Genomic DNA, 22,839 nt, shown 5'->3' on the forward strand with positions numbered 1-22,839 from the left:
GTATTTTAACTGATTTCTCTAAAAGGTGATACTCAGAAACAATGGCATCTCTCTTAAGTATGTATCTGGATTGTACATAACTTTATTTTGGTGCATAAGTACAAAATGGGAAGAATCGATAAAGATGGTATATTTAAACTTATCCTGCAAAATTTCAGTTGATGTACAGTCATGAAGTCCGTCTTTCTTCTAACATACATGAAGAAGCAGAGATAGCTAGCTGTTCTGCATTCTGCCCTTAATAAAACAGAAAGTCTTTCTAGGTACATTGGTGAAAATGAGGACAAAATTTGAGCCAGAGGACATAATATACTAATTACATTAATAGTACTGTAAATTAAATAAATATTACATTAGACTGATATGATGTGACAAAGGAGAACATGTTATAAATTAAATTATCAGTTGTTTCATCTTTTCAGTTTTTCAGAAAACTCCAGTGGAATTAGAGGTGAAATAAATTAGGGAATCATCTGTCTGGTAAATTGATTTATGATATATTATATCCTGTGGGTCATGCTTTAGCTCTGAATTATGACAGCAGATTTGAAGAAATTTACGGTTTTATTAAAAAGCACAGTTTAGAACTTTACCCATGTTGAAAATCGACTTATTTTCTTAAATAAAGGATTCATTCTAGATTAAGTATATTAATAGATATTACAGGACATGCTGCATTTACATACGTATCATGGGTAGGTCCTCTCAACATATAAAATCTCAGAGTCTCAGTGCAATAAATGCAAATTGAGTTCCAGCTTTGTAAGAGAACCAGTAACCACTTGTAATTATGGAAGAACTAGAGACATAATGGTATACCTGGAAAATAGAGTTTCAGAAAAAAGAAACTCTTTGCACAGCTTGTTAAGTACTTGAAAATAGCAAAATATTTATTGAAGCTTGAGCATATTTTTCTTCCACATTAACACACTAAAAGTCTTAAGGTATATAACATTTCAGATAGCTCTTTGGTGATTATGTAGGTGTGGTTTTTTTCACTACTGTTCTCAGAGCAAAACCAGAAAAGACAGGATACAGTTTCCTCAGTTCAGCTAAATTAATGGATTAATAGGCCAAGTGAAAATTAGAAATTTTCCAAACTATCAGAAAGCAAATACTATCTTTCCTATTGTGAGAGGTTTCAAAGCAACAGAGGCATTGAACAGCATGAAGTATGCATTGCTAGAAGATAATTTGTAGAAGTAAATCAGTATGAGTATTTTAAATATCCATTGCACAGAATATATTGGGGGAAAATGACAGTTTAGATTGTTCTGGTCAGAGCCGATACATTTTGTTTAAAAAAAAAATTATAAAATGGGAAGTTCTAACAGGATTGAAGGGTAAATTATGAGCCTCCTTGGTAAGAGGAGATGGTTGTTGAGTTCTGCACTTTTTAAGAAACAGCTTATGTTTTAAAGCCTTTTTTAAAGCTTGTACTATGTCTCTATGTCTTCATAAATTAAATTCTATTTAGCTACAGTCAAAATTGTTAGTTTTAATATAATAATATGTAACGGAATTTCTCTTAAAACAGTATTTCCTTCCGTTGCCTTTAATCATCAGAACTGTGATCCAGTTCACATCAAAGTTTTATAGAAAGTAACACCTCCTTATAACTCATGTACTTATAGGTTTGATCCCAGATTGTAGTTCTTGCTGAAAAGGTTTGTAGTGTATGAAGGAATAGCTTAAGAATTCTGAGTTTTTAAAGTAATAGAAAAATTGATTCCTTGGCTTAAGAATCATAGTCACGTGATTTTAAAGGACTTTTTCAATCTAAATGATTCTGTCATTCCCTGCCTTCAAACTGTGTCTCATATTGCCATTACTTCCTGTTTCTCCTCCTTTCACACATATTAAGCTGTTTTCTAGGATCTGTTTTTTCTGTGAGCTTGACAACTGCCATATGGCTCAATGGACATTAAAAATAATAATGCCATAAAGATAATTTCCCCGTCCTCTTGTTTTTTCTTTGTGTTGATCTGTCCACTGGCTTTCATTTCCTTATGACATAGAACCAAATGGTTTGTCTGCTTTAAGCACCTGCATCACCTAACCTGGTATGATAACCAGATTGAATCTTTTTTGTTCCATTCTTGGTCAGTCACTTTTGAAATATTCCAACAAAAACTTTTGCATGTGGCGCCATTCTCTTCATCCTGAACAGAAGGAGTTCCCCAGAAACTTGTCTAAACCTGCTCCATTGCTGCAGTATGACATACAGTGGTGTAGCAGCCAGGTTTGTGCAAAGACTGCTGCTTGCATTGTTGAGAATTCTGCTGCTGTAACTTGTAACTGTATTCAGCATCCCATAGTTTTACAGCTTTCTAAAGCAGTGGCTGTTACTTCGGAGGAATGTGCAGCTGTGACCCCATCAAGTCTTCTAAGTTTCTGAAATGTAGAATAACAGCTTCATTTACCAGTACCAAGTGTTTGCATGGCACTAAAAGTAGGAAAGCATAACATTTGTGATTTGAGATGTGAATAGAACCCATAGATCTGGAAATGACTCGTGCAACATTTCCAATAGCCGTTGCACAAATCTTTCATTAATTCAGGGGGGTACTCAGACAAGTGGAACAGGAGAGATGAAAGGGAAAAGGGATATCTGACTGGTAGAGTCCCTTGGGGAAACAGTGTGGAGCATTGTAAGTTGTTCTTAAAAATGCTATGTCCAAAATATTACCAACAGGGGATCATCAAGGCGGTCTAGCATCCTAATAATTTGTAAATACAGTGGCCTACAGTAAAACTGTGTTTGACTTGGTGTGTTCACAAATACGAGGGCAGAAAGATGATGTATCTACATAGGAGTGAGTGAAGCAGAATTGTTGGTTTGGGGTGGTAGGATATCCATCCTGGAGAGAGATGTTCTAAGCTTGACTGGATACAGCCATGAGTAACCTAATCTCGTGACAAAGATTTTCCTGCTGGGAGCTAGGAGTTACACCAGTTGACTTCCACAGGTCCATTCTAACATAACTTCTTTGATTCTAGAAAAGCTCTAGTTTGACATGTGAAAGGAGATTTTGTTTCTTCAGGGACCATCTTTGTAGTCATGCCATAAGGTTTTGCCATAGCTTCTTTGATACCCTAAGGAACCCTACTTTATTTGATAGTGGATATGTGCATTAATGTAGTTACCATTGTGGTAACTGAAGAACTTTATCAGAAGTATTTTATCAGAAGTAACACTTGTATGAAGGTAAAACATGATATTAAGAAAATTAGGGCTTCAGTATCTCAACCATAGCTGCAAATTGAAACTGAAAGAACTTTGTAGGGTTGTTTTCTGCAATGTTTTTGTGCTTCAAGTAACTGAATAATAACACTGTTATTTTGATGGAAAATTTTGTTATTCTTAGGTTGTCCCAAGTAGAAAGGATCAATGTTGCTTGGTTCGTTAAAAAATATTCCAGTTAAAGTCTAATTCATTAAAATAATAACATGAAACCCAGGATAGGTATTTTTACTAACTCATTTGTGTGTATACAGGTACATAGATGCAGGCATACATGCTTACATTTTGAATCTGAGCAAAAATACATCTGCAGAATGAGTAGTGTTCATCTGTGATATCTGTTAATGGGTGACAAATTGGTACAATGTTCCAGTCACACTTTTTTTTGATGTGGGACAAAAATAAGAAATAGGATGATGCCACAGAGTTCAGAGTACTTTCACTCTTTATGGAGGCAATTATCCGAACAACATATTTCATTTTTTCATCAAAACTATCTTGCTGTTCACCTCCGGGCATGCTCCCACTTGTCTTCCAGCACTTTGTGTTCTTTATTCACATAGTCATACATGGCTTAGCATGAAGTTTGAAAGAAAACAATTCTGAGATCAGAGCACTTCTCTTTTTCTACATTGTGATTAAATGTAATACTTCAGTTGGCTGATTTTTCATCGACAACCAGCAATCCAGAACAATTGAGCATAGGGTAGAGGGGTAATATGAACTCCCAGTTAGAATGAAAATCCTCAAATGACCTTCATAATTATTAATATTTTTTCCTACGGGAAATCAAATCTCCAGAACTGATTGCTCATTTGGTAACTAGAGAAAATAACAGCTGTGCCAGACCTTGTTGCTGTATGTATTTTATCTGTTCATACCTGTTCACACAAGTGCATATTTATTTTTGGCTTGTGGATAAAGAACCTTTTGAATGTGGGAAAGATTTGCATAAGGAAGAGTCAGAGCCTCTCTCTTCTCTCTTTTGTTAAAGTGGGTAGTTCATAATGGAAACGGGGGGTTGAATAATCATCATCTGGCTTACAGAGGCTGCCAGAAATGCTGCTGGTAAATGTTGCTATTGGCAGCAATTGCTGGCAAGGATGACTGCCTTTTTTTTTTCTGAATAACCAGTGTCAGAACTGTTGAGAAAAGAGCTTTATTCAGTGACAATTTAATTTTAAAATATTTTCACTTATTTTTCTCAAATATATTTAAGTTTTAATGAAAAGCTGATTATTCTGGCATTCATGTTATTTCATGAAAAATAATTTAAGAGCTATTTTTTTATTTAAGAAACACTTAACAGCAATGTGTGGACTGTGGGGTTTTTTTACCACGTTATAGACCATTTTGGTATTGGACAATATTTTTGTGTTTTGGTGGCTATTGAACATGTTCATTTGATATATTTTAGCTGACAGTTCCTTCATCTCTGCCTCTGCTAGGTACATAAAATTGCCATGTATTTGCCAGTGTTGCAAATTCAAGTTGTTGGAGAGGTGAGAGTTCCTCTCCCAGGTAACTTAAAATACGGTTCACATCTGCAGAGATGTCTTCCCAGTCCTCTACCAGAAGCTTTTTTTTTTTTTTAAGGCTCGTTTGCAGAAAGATTCAAGAGCAGTGAACAAAATAAAGGAATTATTCCTGAGCTTTGTGTTTGAAGTTGCCTCTCACTGCATTTGAGTTACTTATCAAAATATTTATACAACCATTGCAATTTTTTAGTTTACAGCAGTAGAGCTGCAAGATTATACTTCATACTGGTGGCAAAAATGTGAAGCAGTTTCAGTTTTGATTTACTGTATTTACTTTTTTACATAGTTCAGGACTCTTCACTTGCCTCTCATTTCCTGATTTCCTCTGTTATTTCCTAACTTTTGCATAGCAACTGTATCAAATTTTTAGCAAATAAATACACTGTAGGTCTTTTGTGTGCAGCTAGACATTGCTTCTACTAGAATAATTGCTGGGAGTCTTACTTGGATAATGGAGGCATTCCTAGTTAATACAGACTTTCACACAAAAGCATTTACACAAGATTTTGTCAATTAAAATAGTAGAGTCAATTACTGTGACACTAAACAACTTCTGAAATACTAACCTCGAAGCTCTCTTGTGTGAGTACCTCCTTCTCTACAGTTATCATCTCCGAATGTGCTCTCACTCAAATAAGCATTTTTACCACCATGCACAAGTTATGTGTGCAGTACAAGTTTTTCACTGAAAAATCCATCTTATTTACTTCCTCACCACCTTCTCTATCACAGCATTTCAACAAAACTTAGTCCTCCAAATTTGTGAAATCCTGATTTTGTTAAGTGGCACTACCTAAATTGCTAACAATTTTTTAAGAAGCAAGTAATTGCTACATTTTTTGTTTGGTGTGTAAGAAACAGTACACCCACTATATGGCACTCTAGACAATCCTAAAGACAGTAGTGGGTGAAACTCCACTACTGCATCTCTCTTGTTTCAGATTAATATTGTACTCGGTCTTTTCTGTCAAAGCACTGTTTGTTAGCTGGGAATTGTTGCTTTCCCTTCACTGGGTACCAGCTGATACAGCTCTTAAATGCTATTTTGGTATTATTCGAGATTTGGCATTTTAGAATCAGGTGCTTATAATTTATGCCAATTTCTGTTATTTCTCTAATTGCAGGAGTAATCGCATATTTTTCCGGAGCAACAGATAGCAAGGAGAATTTCAATACGTAAATCCAAACTAGAAATCCTTCATTTTAACATGAAAACTGAAAGTGTAGGTATTTAAAAAAAAAAAAGGAAGTATATTCCTTTTTAACCCACTAAAAATTAAGGAAGAGTAAGAGTTTTCATTTGAATAAAATTGTGAGAAAACTTGATTTATACATTTAGTTGTGTTTGGTTTAATGTTTAATGATCATAGAAAAAGATTTCAACATAAAATCTTTTATATAACAAGAGGTAGAAAAGGTACATGGTAGAAAGAAATTTCATGTTATTTTTGTTTCATAAAAGCTTGCTTCTAGTCATAAAATTGGATGGTCCTGTGATTCATTAGTAAGTACAGTGTTTTTTCTTGATGTGTATTAAAAAATTGGAATACTCTTGTCCAAGATTATATCATCTGTTTATAGTTACCAAATTTTTACTCACTTTTGGAGTTTGTCTTCTGTATTTCTTATACAGGAGGAATAGCTGGCAATAGCAATGTTTTTATGCAGTTTGGGACTGACTGCAGACAAAAGCAGAACAGGGAAGTTACCCAGACCAGCAGATCTTGTTGATCAGTAATCCTCCTGCTAATTTTCCCTGTGCAAAGCCAGGGAGGCTATGGTGAACTCTTGCTGCTGCTGGACAGCGGTTGCTGTTGAAGCTTGGCTTCACTGCTGAGAATGGCTGTCAGCTACTGAGAAAGCCTTGAGCCAGCTCCAGCTGCACATTTCTGTACAATAATTATTCACAAGTTTCTATCTGCATCCTTTTCTATTGAAATTGAAATAAGGTTTTTCTGGAAGCAACTTGATGAGATAGAGCTGGCTTATAACATTAAATCAGGTACTTGGACAAACTGTTAAATACTGCCTGCTCGCCCCTGCTGCTGTTCCTTTTTTGAAGAGCCACACTGTCGTGCTTGGTTTGGCAAAGCTTCCTTCACATTGCATCTGACAGAAGGTCAGGTCCCCAATGCTGAACTCTTTCTATACTCCCTTGTAATCCTATCCCAACTTCCAGTAAAATTACTGTAACATGAAACTGTTTTTTACATAAGAAAAGTGCATCCTGTAAATGACAAGTGTTTTTCAGAATAGTAGTTCAACCATATCATCGTATCAGACTTTCTGTAATTAAACTGATTAAAAATATTATGGCAATAATGTTACATATGTATTTAAGATAAGGAAAATAGTGAGCATGCAAAGGAGTGAGGTCATAGTAACAGAAAATCAGTTAAAGAGAAAGCTTAGAGGATAATAAGCAGTATTGTTGGAGGAATTAATTTTGAACAAAAATTGTTTTATCTGCTGTGGCATCCATAAAAGCTGAATGGCTCAAAGAAATTGGATAGAGAGATAAAGACTGCAGAAGGTTAAGCAGAGACTGATTAGTCAAAAAAATAAATTGCTTCTTATTTTTTGCTTAATCCATGAGTCATAGTAAAATGAAATAACGAAACTGTCTTAGAATGTTTGATCTGTTATGGTGAACTGAGAACCTGTATTGCTTCATCTGCTCAGGCAGGTAAAATCTACTTGAAAATCTCTAGGCCATCTTACAATTCCTGCAAAACATCTACAGAGTACACATCTGAATGACAAAATATCAAAATGTCAGTTCACCATCTTTAACACAATTTTGAAATAATTTGCAGAGGGTTTATATATGCAATTTCGTGGTCACGTAATCTGTTGGGAAAAGCATGAAAGGTCCAGAGCCCATGTTCTGTCAAGACAGGGTGAGAGACCTAAGCTTGTTTAGTCTAGTGAGCAAGACACTAATACTTGCCAACAAGTATTTGTGGAATTGAAGGAGTGCCATGGAGCTGAACTTTTTGAGATGGACAATATAACTAGATTGTGGCTTGGGAAGTTCCCTTGGGTGTTAGTTTAGCAGGGGGACAGGGAAATTAGAGAGTTACTGAAATCCGTCTGTACAGGCTTTCAAGACTTCCCAAGGCAAAGCCATGACTGACATGCTCCCATGTGTCATTAGACCTACTGAAGTGAAAGACTAACATAGGTGAACTTTAGAAATGCCTTCCTGCCAACCAAGCCTTCCAAGATGTGCGATAGTCACTGTCAGATGGTTATATTTAAACAAATTATAGGAGGGGTTGTTATTCATTCAATGTTGTATGGTGCTTAATTGTATGAGCAGTGCAGCAGCATCCCTTCTAGTGTGTAAGTACATAATCATCCCCTCTATGTTCTCTTAGGTTATGAATAGTAACTGTCATCATCTAATTGTAGTGTTTTTAGCTCTTATGGACCTAGCCTTTATTTGGAAACCATCCAGGTAGCCAGGCCCTGAATGTGTATTGTTACATGAAGAGTGTGATTTTGGAGCTAAACTGTAAGTTACTGTTTCTGATTTTATAATGAGTGGTTTCTGGTGACATAAAGGCAACAGTCTTCTCCGAATAATGGTGTCCAAATATCTTAGTGCAGAGAATTTAGAAGCTTGGCTCTTGGGAAGAACTACTTAAAAGTGAATGTTGATACTAATCTGATTTCTTTTAAATTTCTAATACTACAGTCTTATTACATACATCTTTTGTGAAGGCATATTTCTTTGTGGAGCATGGCAATGTGGCACACATTCAGAGAAAATAACCAGTGTTAGCCTAATTCTTTTTTCCATACTTCTGTCGTAAAGGCAGAACATAGTGTGTTCTCTTCCTTGAGAAGAATCATGGAAATTCATAGACCTGTCAATTATGGATCTTAATGAGAGTGTCCTATTTCTTAACTGATTTAGACAGCTTGTCATCCTTTGTCAGCTCCTTAGAAAAGGTGTCTTCAGCCTTCCCAATGTTGTAATCCCTGCAGTTCATGTCATTCTGCAGATGGAGGTGCAGTAAGGGCCATTTTGTAGTGATGTACACTTTGAAATAATCCCTATACTGAGATAATTACTGTTTGTTTGAACTACCATTTGGTGTGCAAGACACTTCACTGTCTTGTTACAGAAAAATGGTCAAAAAAGTAAATTCTCTAACATACAATTTCAGTACTAGAAAGCAGGTATTCTTTATTTGGTGCCGGATGCACGGGGAATACTTTCAAGAGTTTTGTGCATACCGAGTATAGAAAAGCTCCTGTTTATATACTGTTTTTTACATACATATTCATTGGTTTTCCCAGAAGAAAAATACTGATGATAATAATTTCTTCAAAATCGTTAACATATGTTCCCTCCTCTTTGCACGTGTTCTTCTGTCTCGAGAGTCCCTCTGGTGGTCATAGACTGAAAAGTTACAGCTGACCGCACAATGAACTGGTCATACTTCCCAAATATGGAGCTTAGTTAGCGTTCCTAGGCTTGTTACTCTCCCATTTCTCTTCTTGGTTAATGTTTAACATGATCCTAAAAAATAATTATTGTGCCGTTCCATAGGCTAGGGATTTTTAAGAATAAGCATTGTATTTTCCCCACCAGCTAAGCAAATAGTTCTTCATCTGGCAACAGTTTTACTTTTCCAGTATCCTCATCTGTTATAGCTGTATAGGGCATGATTCTTATACTCTTAAGAAATAATTCTACTTCAGTGGCCTCTGGCAATGTAATGTACATTTTTTTATAATTTCCACAGTTCTCTGACTTCCATTTAATTTTGTTTAGGAGTGGATAATTTAATACAAAATTAGCAAGGGTAACAATCTACTGCTGCTGAGTCTTTAAAGCCTATTCTCCCAGAATCAGGAGTAGATTCAGATTTAACCTGGCTCTTCCTGGAAATACAGTTAACTGGATGACAGTTGGAACAATCGGCTTCTGGAAGCAAGTAGCTTCTGTATGAAGTAAGACTTTTACTACACTAAAGAATACAGTGGAGTGAATGAGGGTAGGATAATCTAGTAGTGTTTTATTTGCTTTAGTTACTGACATCCTCAACTATGTATCTTTTCTGAAATAACCAAGCATTTCCTTCAGTTGTATTAGACCGCACATGTCAATCACTCCTGTAAATTTCTCAAGGCTGTGATTATTTTCTTTGATGTTACATTATTTTTCTGCTGCAGCTCTTTTACACTTCCTTCTAAGTAGTATCTTTTTTTTTTTTTCACACAGATAGGTTGTGAATTAATTGAACTATTTTTAAAATAATGAAAACCTGCTTTTTCTCTGATCTCTTGTTGGAGTGAAATCTTTACTACATGTCTTGTCAAGGAGAGGTTTAAGTCAAATGCCTCAAACCAAGCATGAAAGGACTTGAGAGACATTTATAAATTGATAATAGGAAAAAAGTGGCTGTGGAATTCAATTCATGTTATACAGAATTAATAATTAATATATAAGACATGCTCATCTTACACTGAAGACACGGTATTTTTGTCTTGGTTGTGTATGTTTCTTTGTATTTTTGTTATATGTAGCAATTAGAGAGTTCGTTTTTCAGCTGATTGGGTGCCAGAAATTGTTTTATGCATGTCAATGCAGCTTTAGTCTGCATACATTTTCTGCTTCATCTTGTTTGGCATCCCTTTCAAATCGAAAATGAAAATGAGCTCTGGGGCTAATAACAGTGTTTGCAAAACATGGTTTTCTTGAGCTTTGCTGGAGGAAGGGTTGTAAGTTTATCCAAATAGATTTATTTATTTTGTCTTTTCAATTCTATGTTGTGTATATGGGAAAAAAACAGCACTGTAGATGAAAATATTACAGTCCATTTGAAGGGTGAAAAGTAGGAACATTTTTTCTAGGTAAGTAATTAGTTTGTGTTTTCCTTGCACTTTTCTTATTGAGAAGTTACAAATAGCTTATAAATTTACTGTGAAAGAACACTTCCAATTGAGTCACTACACTGTTTTACCTTCTAAGTGTCACATTAGAAGATACCAAGAATTAAGAAGTTTAGGTAAATATTTATAATCTAACCAGTAGTTTGTAAGTTTACATTGCCTTCTTTTTTTCATCAAGTTATAAAAGTCAAAACTAGGTAGTTCCCATTGCCTTTCTGTAACATCTTCTTTAGAGAAGAGGTCTGCATAGAACTTTGAGAAGAAAATATGGTCTGATTAACAATTAGTCTAAGGACTTAGGTTTTATGTTCAACTGTGTTGACATTTGAGTTTTTCTCCTTTCGGAATGAAATCCTGGCACCATTTAAATCAATACGAGTCATGAGATCCGAGTGCGTGAAAGCAAATGTTTTATTCCTCACGTTAGTTTTTTAATATATAAATTCAGCTATTTATTTTCACTCACCACAACAACATGCAATAAAGTTTAATAAATTACATGAAGATTCTGGGGTAATATATGAGAACAAATCATTGACTTTTACTACAAAATTGAATTGGTTTGCAGTTTGTTTTTTGTTTTGTTTTGTTGTTTTAAGTTTGGGTTTTTAAGTTCCTGTTCATGTTTATGTTTGCCTCTTTAAAATGCAAATTAATGGCAGTAAAGGTGTAGTTATAGCAAAACTGTCAGAGTTATCTGACAGCTTGTTGTATGGCTCAGCAACAGCAGAATCTGCAGGATTCACCTTGCCATTCTCTGAAGCCCCATTCGGTGGTAAAACAGGCTTTTTCAGGGTGCTGCAGCTTTAAATAATAATAATGAAAAAAGTAAGTTAGTTCCTGTGTTTTGGACCATGTTTGTTATGACTCTGTATTAACCATGTCATGTCAACTTAAGTTCTTCAGAACTAATCAAATTGTAACATATTCTACAATGACAGAAGAATATTACAGATAGAGTCAGCTTTACTGACATTACAGCTACAACGAAAAGTGGTTTCAGGAGCGGTTAAAGAATTAAAGGGTAATCCAGTGATGTTAGAAACAAATTTAGCAAATTAGAATTTTTTAAAATTTATGTCATAAGGTTTTGGTGTTGACAAAATGTTCTCAGGTTCCAAATTTGCTTGCAGTTATTTTAAGGTGATCTCTAAGAACTACTCAACTCTACACTCAAAATATTCAAAGGCATGTAAAATAAATAATGTATTAAACCTTAAATTGGTTATTATGTCTTGTGGTGCTGTACTTGTCCATACCATTAATCACTTTTCAATAACCACCAGTGCATACTCAGACTTTACAAATGTACCTGTTACAACTTTCATGTTCATGACTAGTGTTTTAAAGAATACTTATGCTTCAGCAGTTGAATTTGCAGAAGGAAAATGCTTGCATATTTAATGAACTGCTTGCTTGTTACTTTGATTAAATTACTTGAACCTTCTATATCAGCAGGAAAGTGCAAAAAATGAAATGGATCCTTTTACCAAATAAAGTGAAAATGCATAAAGTTACTGAAAAAATTAATTCACGACCACCAAAATTCTGCTCTTTTTTTTATTCCAGAATCGAATGGAAGAAAGCAAAGCACTCTTTAGGACAATTATCACGTATCCGTGGTTCCAGAATTCTTCAGTTATTCTGTTCTTAAATAAAAAAGATCTATTAGAGGAGAAAATTATGTACTCCCATCTAGTTGATTATTTTCCAGAGTATGACGGTAAGTATAATGACATCAGAGTTCATACTCTGTTTACCCTGCAGCAATGGCAAATTGTAGTAGCTATGTCCAAATGCTAGATAGATAGATCCTTTGATATATTTTACTCCTTCAAGAAAAAAAAAGGTAAAATGTGATGGAACTGTTGTTGATTTTTAGACTGCTAGATTTTCATTTTATTCTGTAATTGGTTGCGGGTGGCATGGCAAAACCTTTAGTGGGAAATTATAGTGAACCGCATTCTGTCCTTTTTTGGAGGGGGGAAGGGTTTAAATTGAAGTGTAAACATTAAAAATAGATAAAATGCATTCCTCAGTTGTACACGTAGTCATCCATACTTTTGATTTTTTGAGGTTTGTTTTTTTGTAAGGTTGAATACCTAAGGGGAAGTGTCATAAACACTCTGTAACACTCAGATAAACAAGTGCCACCCCTTACACCCTTTCATTGTACCTTTTAGTTTATTTTAATTTTACATTAATTATGTGAATCTTAATGTGCTTGTCCATAAAAAGAATTGTGTGTTGTATAAGTGTTTTTACTAAAGCTGTGCTTTCAGAAAGTTCTTCTGAGAGGAAAACTAAGCATTTTGAGGTAACTGAGTGAAGGAGACCTTGGTAACAGAGAAAAATCAAACTCATGTAGTATAAGAGGTCTAGAGAACTAAATGTTCCTATTTTTCAAAAAAGAAAATTGATTTTGTCCCACCAGGAAGTGAATAGCTGATTGGTAAGCTGAGAAAAAGATTAAAACTCTCATGTACAAATACGGAAAGTAATAACAGGAAAAATGTACATTTTGTGTTCTGTTAAAGGGAAAGGGAACAATTGACAGCCTTCAGGATCAGACCATATTATTTGTGAGTCAGTGAAAATTTAGTTTCATGGTACTATATAGAAGAGAACTAGCAGTTGAATAGAAATATGCTTGTTCTTTGGAATTTAATTTGTGTGACAAGTTCCCTAGGTGGCATCCTGAAGGTGAGAAGACCCTACGATCCGCTCAGCAGTTGTCACCACTCAGGTGTTAACAAATGCTTGTCTTGAAAAAAACCCAGATAGAACTCAGTGGCTCAGTTCATAGAAAGTCTGTTTCCCCTGTCCTTTGCCATTAATGAAGGGAAAAAAAGATTATGGACTGGTACAGGGTTGTTGGAGTCAAGACCTGGAAGTCTTCAAGAGTCCTTGTCTCTTAATTCTACAGATCTTTCAGGACTTAACTCCAGAGGCAAGGTTATGGTTTGATTTGATTACTTCCGGTGACAGAGTTGGGTCTGTGGCTTGCAGAGGTCACCATGTGATCTCGTCTTCTGTCCAGCACACTGAGGATGTGGGAAGTGGGAAGATCTGAGGAAGGTATCAGAATTAGGTATTTTTCAGCTGGATCAATTCTCTCTGTTTTTCTGCACAAGGGAGAAGGTAGCATAGGGATGAGAACTGCTGGCCACAATGCCAAATTGGATGGATTAAATCAAGCTAACCAGTTCTGCTGCACAGTGCATTGTAAGAGCATTGGAAGGAGGACCAATGCATGCTCATGTGTCTGTGGATTGCATGAAGACATCCTTGTATGGCTCTTACTAGAAAACTGACTCAAAGACTGGAATGAAGAGCTGGGAGAGGGAGAGAGGAGGGGCTATAGTTGGGAGGAAAAGAAGAGAAAAATCCTGGTGTAGTACTTCTTATGTAGATCTTGAATGTATCATATAGAGACAGCCTTCAAGAACTGCTGATTAGAGCAGTAGACAGGAAACCTACTAATTTATATGATAATTCTTTTCCAAGTGTCCATATTATTTAGATCAGAACCACTTTGCAGTCTGAATTTAACACTAACTCATTCTATTTTTTTTTTCTAAAGTCCTGAGGTCATAAACGTACTTTCTAAGCTCATTTTTCGATACTTGAACCTCAGTCAAATAAAAGTTTAAATAATGTATATATATAATCATAGAGGTATGATTAAGTAAGCAGATTTGGGTATAGGCTTTGAATAACCTAATGGATTTTGAGACAGCACTGTGTCTAGCTACCGTGAAACTGTTTAACAAAATTCTAGGAAACTGTTTAAAAAATTAGGTGGTTTATTTTGAAGAAATCATTGTCTTTGAAAGTCAAAAAGTTTTCTTCAAAAATACTGGAGATTTATTTGTGCTATTGTGAGACTTAATACTGCTGCTCTTTATAGTATGGGTGGCCAAGCGAAAGGCTAGTGTGTTGTGTTTTTGAAGCTGTAGAAGTGATGATGTCATCTGTGTTTGTATGAGCATGTATGTACATCTGTTCACGGCGCATACACCCGTATATTGCAGAATCTTACACCCCGTCCACATGGATTTGCAGCACACAAGAAAGTACGTGATTTCTCATCCATACATTCTTTTCCTAAATTTTATAGGGTTATCCACATTGGAAATATTAGCAATTATAAGCTTGAAGTATTAAAAATAAGTTCTATTATCCAGTTGTTGAAAAATATGTGGACATGTGCTGACCCACAAAGTATAGATTTTGTAATTACTGAAGGACAGAGCCACTCATAACAGCCGGCTGCTGTATTTATATTTATATTTATATTTATATTTATATTTATATTTATATTTATATTTTATGTATATATTTATATTGCCATTTAACAACAGGACAGATGAAGAGAGTAGGAAGAGGCAAGAGTATAGAAAATGTGTGTTCTGTAGAAACTCACGTTCCAGAAACAGGAGAGCAAGGGAACAGTGGCTTCTGTAGGCAGCACTGGAATAATGGAAGAGAATTCAGCAGCATGTGGCTTGTGTTCTTGCGTCTGCACTGCTCTTTTGGCTGTGAACATGAATGAATCCTCACTGTTCTAGGCTGGAAGTCATTACCTTCTGTATTCTTTTAAGCTGAAAATGTAGGTTGGTTACATTGACTCTCTGTCCTTCTGAGAGTTAAAACCTTAATTTAGATCTGATAGGATCATTAACATATATAATGTAAAAAACAAGTAATCAGTTAGAACATGAGCCTTTTGCAATCAACAGCTTCAACTGGAGAGCACGTGTGTTTTATTATCCCTTAAAGTAAATTAAGTTCTATTGGTAACGGTGTCAGACCAGTCCAGAATATAACTTCACTATGGTTCTTATTGAAATCCGCATAAAACTAGTGAATCTTGCAGGGCTAAAATAACTGAAGTCTAATTTAAATATAGCAGGTTTAGAACATTCACCAATTCTATTAGCATTTTTAAAGATTTAATAATATAGCTAATTTTTTTTGTTTTCATTCTGTTCATTTACAGCTCACTTGTTTTAAACAACTGATTTCTCTTAGTGAAGAATGAGGATAGTTAGCAAGAAAAGAGCAGCTCTGAGTTGGTGAACTTCTGACAATTCCTTCTTTATTTTTAATAGTTCCTACCCCAAAGAAAGTAGCCAGTATATGATATTATTGATGAGTAAAAGATTCCCCACCGTCTCTTACATGAGGAGCACAGACTGAGCCTTGTTTTCTTTTAAAGAACTTGAAATATGAAATTGACTTTTAAAAAAATGGAATTTTTTTTCTTACAGGACCACAGCGGGATGCACAGGCAGCACGAGAGTTCATCCTGAAGATGTTCGTAGACCTGAATCCAGACAGTGACAAAATTATCTACTCTCACTTCACATGTGCTACAGACACAGAGAACATCCGCTTCGTCTTCGCTGCGGTCAAGGACACAATCCTACAGTTAAACCTGAAGGAGTACAACCTGGTCTAACTGTGCCTGGGGGGTCCTCCAAAACCAACTTTCCATGATTGAAGATACACAAGAGGGACTGTATTATAATCTGTGAAAACAATTTGCATAATACTAATTTATTGCCGGCCTGGACTCTGTGAATGTCCACAGAGTTTGTAGTTAATATTATGATTTTATTTAAACTATACGGAGGAAAAACAAAAGATGCTGAAGTACATTCACAGCACATTTCCTCATTTTTTTAGGCAAAACCTTGTGACTCAATGTGTTTCAAATTCTCAGTCATACATTTACAAAGGATAGCAGTTTTTTGCTATTGAAGCAAAATCAAGCTGATTTCCTCTTTCCCTAACCCTTTCTCGCCTCCTCCTTTCCTTCTCCTCTTATGTTTTACAAGGTACAATGGCCTTTTTTTCCCCAGTTGCATTCCTGGGTGAAATATTTTCTGTTGGGTGATTTGGTCAGGAAAGTAGTATTATCACAATTTAAGTCATCAGTCATTGTAATTTTACAGTATGTACTTTCTCTGAAGGATCAAAAAGTATTGATATTGTGATTTTTAAATTCTTTACATGGCTGTCTTCATTCTGTCTTTCACTTTGAGACTAGAAGATTGGGATTACAAAGTAGAATTACTATTGTCTAAGGATATTAAATTTATCCGTAATTTTACAGTTCAGAAAGGTGCACAGAAGACAATAATGAAATAATTAAGACACAGTTATTTCATTATTGTTATGAATATGTTAGAATCTCTTTTTAGTTGCCATGTGCCATTTTTTTGTCTCTTCTTTTATTTACAGATGCCAAATAGAAAAGTCAGACACTACAGTTTCCCCAGTGGCTACAGCCTGAAACAGTGTTGTTTTTTCTCAGTTTTGTGGTGTGTTTTTTCTTAAGTTAGAGCTTTTTTAAGTGTTCTTTTTCCACAGTAGAAAAATTATTTTTATTGTACAAAATTCATGTTGCCAAATCTGGCTTTTTATAAAACCAGTGCTCTTGAAACAAGATACTGATTGAAATGCCAAACAGAGGGGTTGGGAACTGACCTGATTGAGTCAACTGCCAAATGATTAACACACACAGTTTTAGCTCATGTGTTCCCTTTTTTAGAAGGTGTTCCATTTTCTAATGCCAAAACCAACAGTGTAAGTGAATATGCTATGAACATGCACATGCATGTGGTCTACTGATTTAAAAACAGTTTAGATCTCTCCCTTTGTCAATTAAGACATGAGGTTGTTTTCCATAATAATTTCAAGGCACCTTTAGTTGTATAACACAAAAGTATTAATGAGAGATCATATTCAGGAACCTTTCTTGATAAGGTTCTTGTTAACTAATTCACAGGCATTTGATAAGCTTTCATGCAAAAGAGCCTCTCTCAATGTTCTTTAGAAGAGATTTGTAAATGTAAATGAAGCAGTGAGAAAATAATTCTTTAAATTTAAACGTGCAACTTTTTAACAACAAAAATGCAGCACACGTAGATGAGCATTTATTCTGCAGGTTGAAAGGTGTTTTTTGACTAGGTGCATGATTGCTAGCAAGCTCTAGGAAACTCGGAGTTCAGACTTGTAATTGGATTTATTATTTGCAATGCAAAGTAGCACTAGAGTGCACTTAACACAGAAATTGCAGCCACATAGCAGCAGATGGGAAGTGGAAAAAAAGAATGGCTTCTTAGTTGATTACCAGAGTTAACAATAAGTACTAATGAGGCATTTTTCATCCTTAACCCTCCCAATTCCAAAACAACAATAACAAGAACAGTTGCTATTTTTTGCTCCCTCTTAAAACACCTTGTAATTTAAAACTGGTTGTAGGTATAGTGCAATTATGAATGCTATAATCATTGTACATACATATATATATATATATATGGCAGCATCCATATTGGCTTTGTAATCATTAATTTTTGGCAAATTGAATGTGCTGTATTGATATGTATCTATGTAATTGTATTGTATGTCTCATAGCTAATTCACATTTTAAATAATGTTATTTTATTTACTTTTTTAAGAGAGAAGAATGTAAATTTTGTCAGTTTATTTCTGACTAGGGATTTGTTGTTTTTATTTACAAAACAAAATACTATAGTACAGAGCGGTACTAGCATCGTGCTGTATAAAATCATTTCCATATTCCTGAGTAGGAGTAAATTGGAGACACCCAGACAGAGGTCATTCACATTCAAAACAATGTTTAAATCTTGTCAGGGCTTTATACAGTTGTAGAAAACAATCTTATTAGAGAACTTAGGCCATTATATCTCTAATTGGAACATAAGCTTTATATATAAATCAAATTTTTATTTATCAGATTCACATTAGGTTACTTTTACTTTTCTGATAGGATTTATTGGAAAAGTAAATCTAGAGATATTTCAAACCATTGTATATAAGTACTAATGTGTGTATGCTGTTGCCCTAAAAATACCATGATAAAATATAAAACATCAGATCAATTAATCAGTCTTTCAGAAACTGCAGAAACTTTATGAATAACAACAACAACCAAACAGCCACTATAATTAACAATTTTAAGGAGTTAAAAGCATTTTATTTAAAAGTAACGCTGACATTCTGAATAGGGGATCAAAACAGTGACTCTTTCTTACGTACAGCTTAACAAAATTGGTCCTGATCTTCCTATAAATTCAACAGAGCTTCTGATTTCACAGTTCCACTGTTGATAATATCCCTTCTTTTAACCTGGGAATACATTGCTCACACTGGATTCAGTGCTATAAATGGAACTGTGGCCAAAAAAAAAGAAAAGAAAAAGGAGGGGGGAAGGTAAAAACACCAAACAGACAAAAAGCCACACCAGACAGTGGTGTCTAACAAAAGTTTGGGCATTTTTAATTTTTTTTTTCTTATGAGATATTGGGTGGGGGAACAGGAAATGTGGTTCGGAGTTTTGTATAAAAACAAAACAGAAGTTTACTCATGCTTTATAGTTATATTGTGATTGCAAAAGTTTTCAAGAGTGTGTGCCACTGGGCTATTTTCTGGTATTTTTTAGGTGAGTTGAACCTGTGGCAGTGTTTAGATCATTTGAGCATGTTCTGGAAAAAAAGATATTCAGCATGCCAAGGCAAGCTTTACATGAATCATCTAACACAGCATTGCAGTGTGACAGTTTACAAAAACATTTTCTTTTTAAATGACACAGCTGTTCCCACCTGTAGTATATTCCATTGTGGTGGTGGTGGTGCTGTTGTTTTAATTGGTGGTTTCTACTATGCCTTATAGTGCTTAAGTCCAGAAGTTTGTGCCTCTAACATGAAGCTGAAGGCAAAAACATCAAGACAGAAACCCTTTTAACTTTGCCAAAATTATGTTTTCTTTGAATGGTATAAATGGGAGAGGAGGGAAGGAAAACATCTTGGGAACCTGTGTATTCTAGATGTTCACTAGCACAAGAAAGCTGTAATACATGTTTTACAGAAACCTTGAACTTGCCTTTTTCACTAATTAACTGACACTGTCCTTACAGATGTAGGATGATGCAGCTATAAGGGCAGTTTACTTTTTATAATTCAGTCTCTTTTGATTATCAAGGTGTATGGACTGTAATTTTTAATCATACTGCCACATGATTGTGAATCCCTTTTTAAAGTTTAAATGTGGAGAAGAGACTTTTAATGCTGGATAACAGTCAGAATTGACTGCATAATCTGCAAAAACTCTATATGGGGGAAAAGGGCTGCATATAAAGATACTGCTAGACTCCCGTAAGGTGCAGAAGACTTTCAGATTACTCAACCTCATGACCCTTCCCTTGTTAAACATTCTTCACAAAAGAATAAAATATTCGGAGAAAACACGGACATGTTAACCCACATAAAAAAAATAAATTTAGACAATAATTTATTATTATGTGCTGCTATTTTTGGAGCTCTGTGCATGGTTTTCCTGCAGACTATTACATTAGTGAACTAATGAAGTGTTCACAGCATATTAACAAGGCCTACACATGACCTACCTCTAGTTAAGAAATCAGTAAAGTAAATATGTTTTGGAGAGACCGACATAAGTTACGAAATTTACATGTCCTAGTATAGGTGATTAACCATGGTATTTTAGAAATGGACATTTTGCAAAGGCGGTCCCTCTTTTGATATAAACCATGAATTCTAAAATTTAACAGGCTTTAAACAACTGAAGTCATCTGACTCTGTCCGGTTTGTTAGTTTAGTAGAGATCTTGCAAAACAATACATTTAGTTTGAGAAGTGGAGCTGCTGATACTTCCTCTGTTTTGTCTTCTGATTACCCATAACATTTTGAGTTCTGTCAGTCAACCAAGAAACTTTCCTATGTAGTCAACGCATTGAGGTCAAGATTTAGCTGGTTAAAGGGGTTTTACTGTGAGTTTCACTTGAGCTTTTTCACAGTAGCCATGCTGCAGGGAAAAAAAATAGATTTTGAAAATATTGTCAAAAATATAAAACCAGCCATATCAAGGTTAATGTAAATCTGTTGATTCGGGGGTTTTTTCTCTCAAAATACAATTTAAGATTAAGTCTGTTGCTGGGTTTCTCATTCACCATGCTGCAGGAAATCCTTATTTGACCAGTTTTAATTTTTTTATAGGGAGGAGTGTCAGATGCATTTTAAAACTTCGAGTATTTAAAAGTAAATATCATATCTGCTGTTCTTAAAGTGTCATTTAAATGCATGTATTGTGTGTTGCTTGAGGGACAGAAACAGTTTTTTTGAAAAACTAATATTGTACAGTTACTGCCCCTCAAAAATGTTGCTGGTTAAAAATACAGTATTTTTGGCCAATACCTTTGTACTATAGTATCTTCATTCCTGAAATGTAGTTTTTCTGAAATACTGTTTGGGCTTATTGTTCTCCCAAAGTGCTTCTTGTTATAGTAAATGGTGGATAGATGTGTTACTCCACAATTAATTTTTAATTATGTGTGCTCCATCATCATTGTCTAAATATTAAAATTTCCGGAATATCTTTATTACAGCCAGACATTCAAAACCTTTGAGGTTTGTTACAGTGGAGATGGTAATTTGACAGTATTATTAAAGGTTTGGAGATTTTTGGCTTGTGTACAATGGAAACTCAGAAGTGGGGGGTGAGAAGAAATAAACCCCATACCTTACTACTAGAAAATTCAGACTGTGTGGACAGGTGAATTTCTTAAGGATTTTGGATGATTGCAGTAGTACTGCAAGAGCGAGGTGTTCCTTAGGTTGTCTTGTTCACCTGTGCCGTGGCAGGAATAAGGGAAAGATGCCTATGTGCTACTTTTTAGGAGTTTGGCTCATACTTGATCAACAATCAGTGGATCTCCTATCTTCACTACCGAAGAAATAGAATTTCAGGCCAGTTGCAAAAATGAGTTTGTTTTCTATTACATGATCACAGTGGTTTAAGTAAGATTCCCAGAGTGCAAACAGTTTACCTAAGCAAGGACTTGAGTGAATGATTCCTCATTTTAATTTCCAGTTACAGAATGTAAGGGAGAAGGGTCAGTAGGGAAGGATTTATTTTATCTTTATGTCTCAGTGAAGATAATGCCAACAACATACAGTGTCAGTGGTGACTGTTGGATATGTGAAATAGATGTAGAAACTATCTGTGTGATAAATTGTGCATAGTTGTGATTAAAACCTGCCATCAGATCATTACAATCATCTCACCAGATTGCTGAGCACTTGTAGGATACTGTTCCAAACACCTAGGAGTATTTGTAGACGGCCACAAAATACACAGTTGCCAGCTCCTCAGTAGCACGTGTGGTATCAGTATCTGACATCAAGGCACCTGCCCCACTCTCATAGCTCATTGCTACAAAAAAGAGCTACCCTCTGAGACCTCCTCTGTTCCCCGTTTTCAACTGCTGGGAATTTTTCCTCTCCCTTATTTCAGCCTTCCTGCTTTGCTAATGAGCTGGGTGAAAAGAAACCCAAACCCTCTTCTTGTTTGGCTGCTTTACTAATCTAATTTTCAGGGGTGTCAGCTGATTTGGCTGACCAATATTTCCAACAAGTGCTAAGCTGACTAAGTGGAAGAGGTAGAATTGTGTGGCCAAAAGGCTTAGAAATGAAGAAAAAAAGGAGTAACACTCCTCCCCTTTTTAAACCTAGTCCTGTAGTATCTAAAACCTTCATTTTATGCCCTCTGGGGGCTATTAGCTATTCTGGCTTGGAAGGGTTGCAATTTTCACTTTGAGAGGTCTTGACTGCATTTTTATCTGAGAAAAAATGAAATTGTAGAAAAAGGAGAACTCTTTCCTACTCCGCTTTAAAGTTTCACACCAGTTTCTGTGTATATGGACTAAATGCAACTGTAGTCAGACTGATGCCAACAAGTCACCCTTAGTGTTAAGGATGGAGAAATATAAGAATTGGGCTTTCATTCATCTCACAGGGAGAAAAAAAAAGGGAAGAAAAAATAGTTCATTTCCAGTAAGATCTTAAAGAAACGAAAGTTTTCTATCTTATTTAAAATGCTGTGCTGCTGTGCATGACATTCAAGGTTTGCTGTGTCCTTGTCCAATGCACTCCTTCCTTCTCAATTCACACTCGTCTATCACACTGATTAATTGCTTCCTGCCATCGAAAGAAAATACTTCTACAATATTGCTTTGTGTATGTACACTCTAGAATACTTTCTGATCCTTGTGAATTAAATGTAAATTGGTCTGATAGAATTCAACAAATGTGATGTGTAATA

At 35.3% G+C, this 22,839-nt stretch overlaps 1 protein-coding gene across 2 annotated transcripts in view; it reads left to right on the plus strand.

Annotated features, from left to right (window-relative positions):
- Positions 1 to 22,546, plus strand: part of LOC113960854 (guanine nucleotide-binding protein G(q) subunit alpha-like) — a 131,202-nt gene extending 108,656 nt beyond the window's left edge. The window contains exons 6-7 of one of the 2 annotated variants that reach the window (XM_027670688.1): positions 12,259 to 12,412; positions 15,963 to 22,064. In XM_027670688.1, the coding sequence (XP_027526489.1) occupies positions 12,259 to 12,412; positions 15,963 to 16,153 (345 nt within the window). In that variant the 3' untranslated portion in view covers positions 16,154 to 22,064. Of the gene's footprint in view, positions 1 to 12,258; positions 12,413 to 15,962 lie in introns of both variants that reach the window. The other variant, XM_027670689.1, reaches the window with a different exon arrangement.
- Positions 22,547 to 22,839: the final 293 nt, after the last annotated feature.

Source organism: Neopelma chrysocephalum, unplaced genomic scaffold (genome assembly GCF_003984885.1).
Source record: "Neopelma chrysocephalum unplaced genomic scaffold, ASM398488v2 Primary Assembly neopelma1_96926, whole genome shotgun sequence".
NCBI lineage: Eukaryota > Metazoa > Chordata > Aves > Passeriformes > Pipridae > Neopelma > Neopelma chrysocephalum.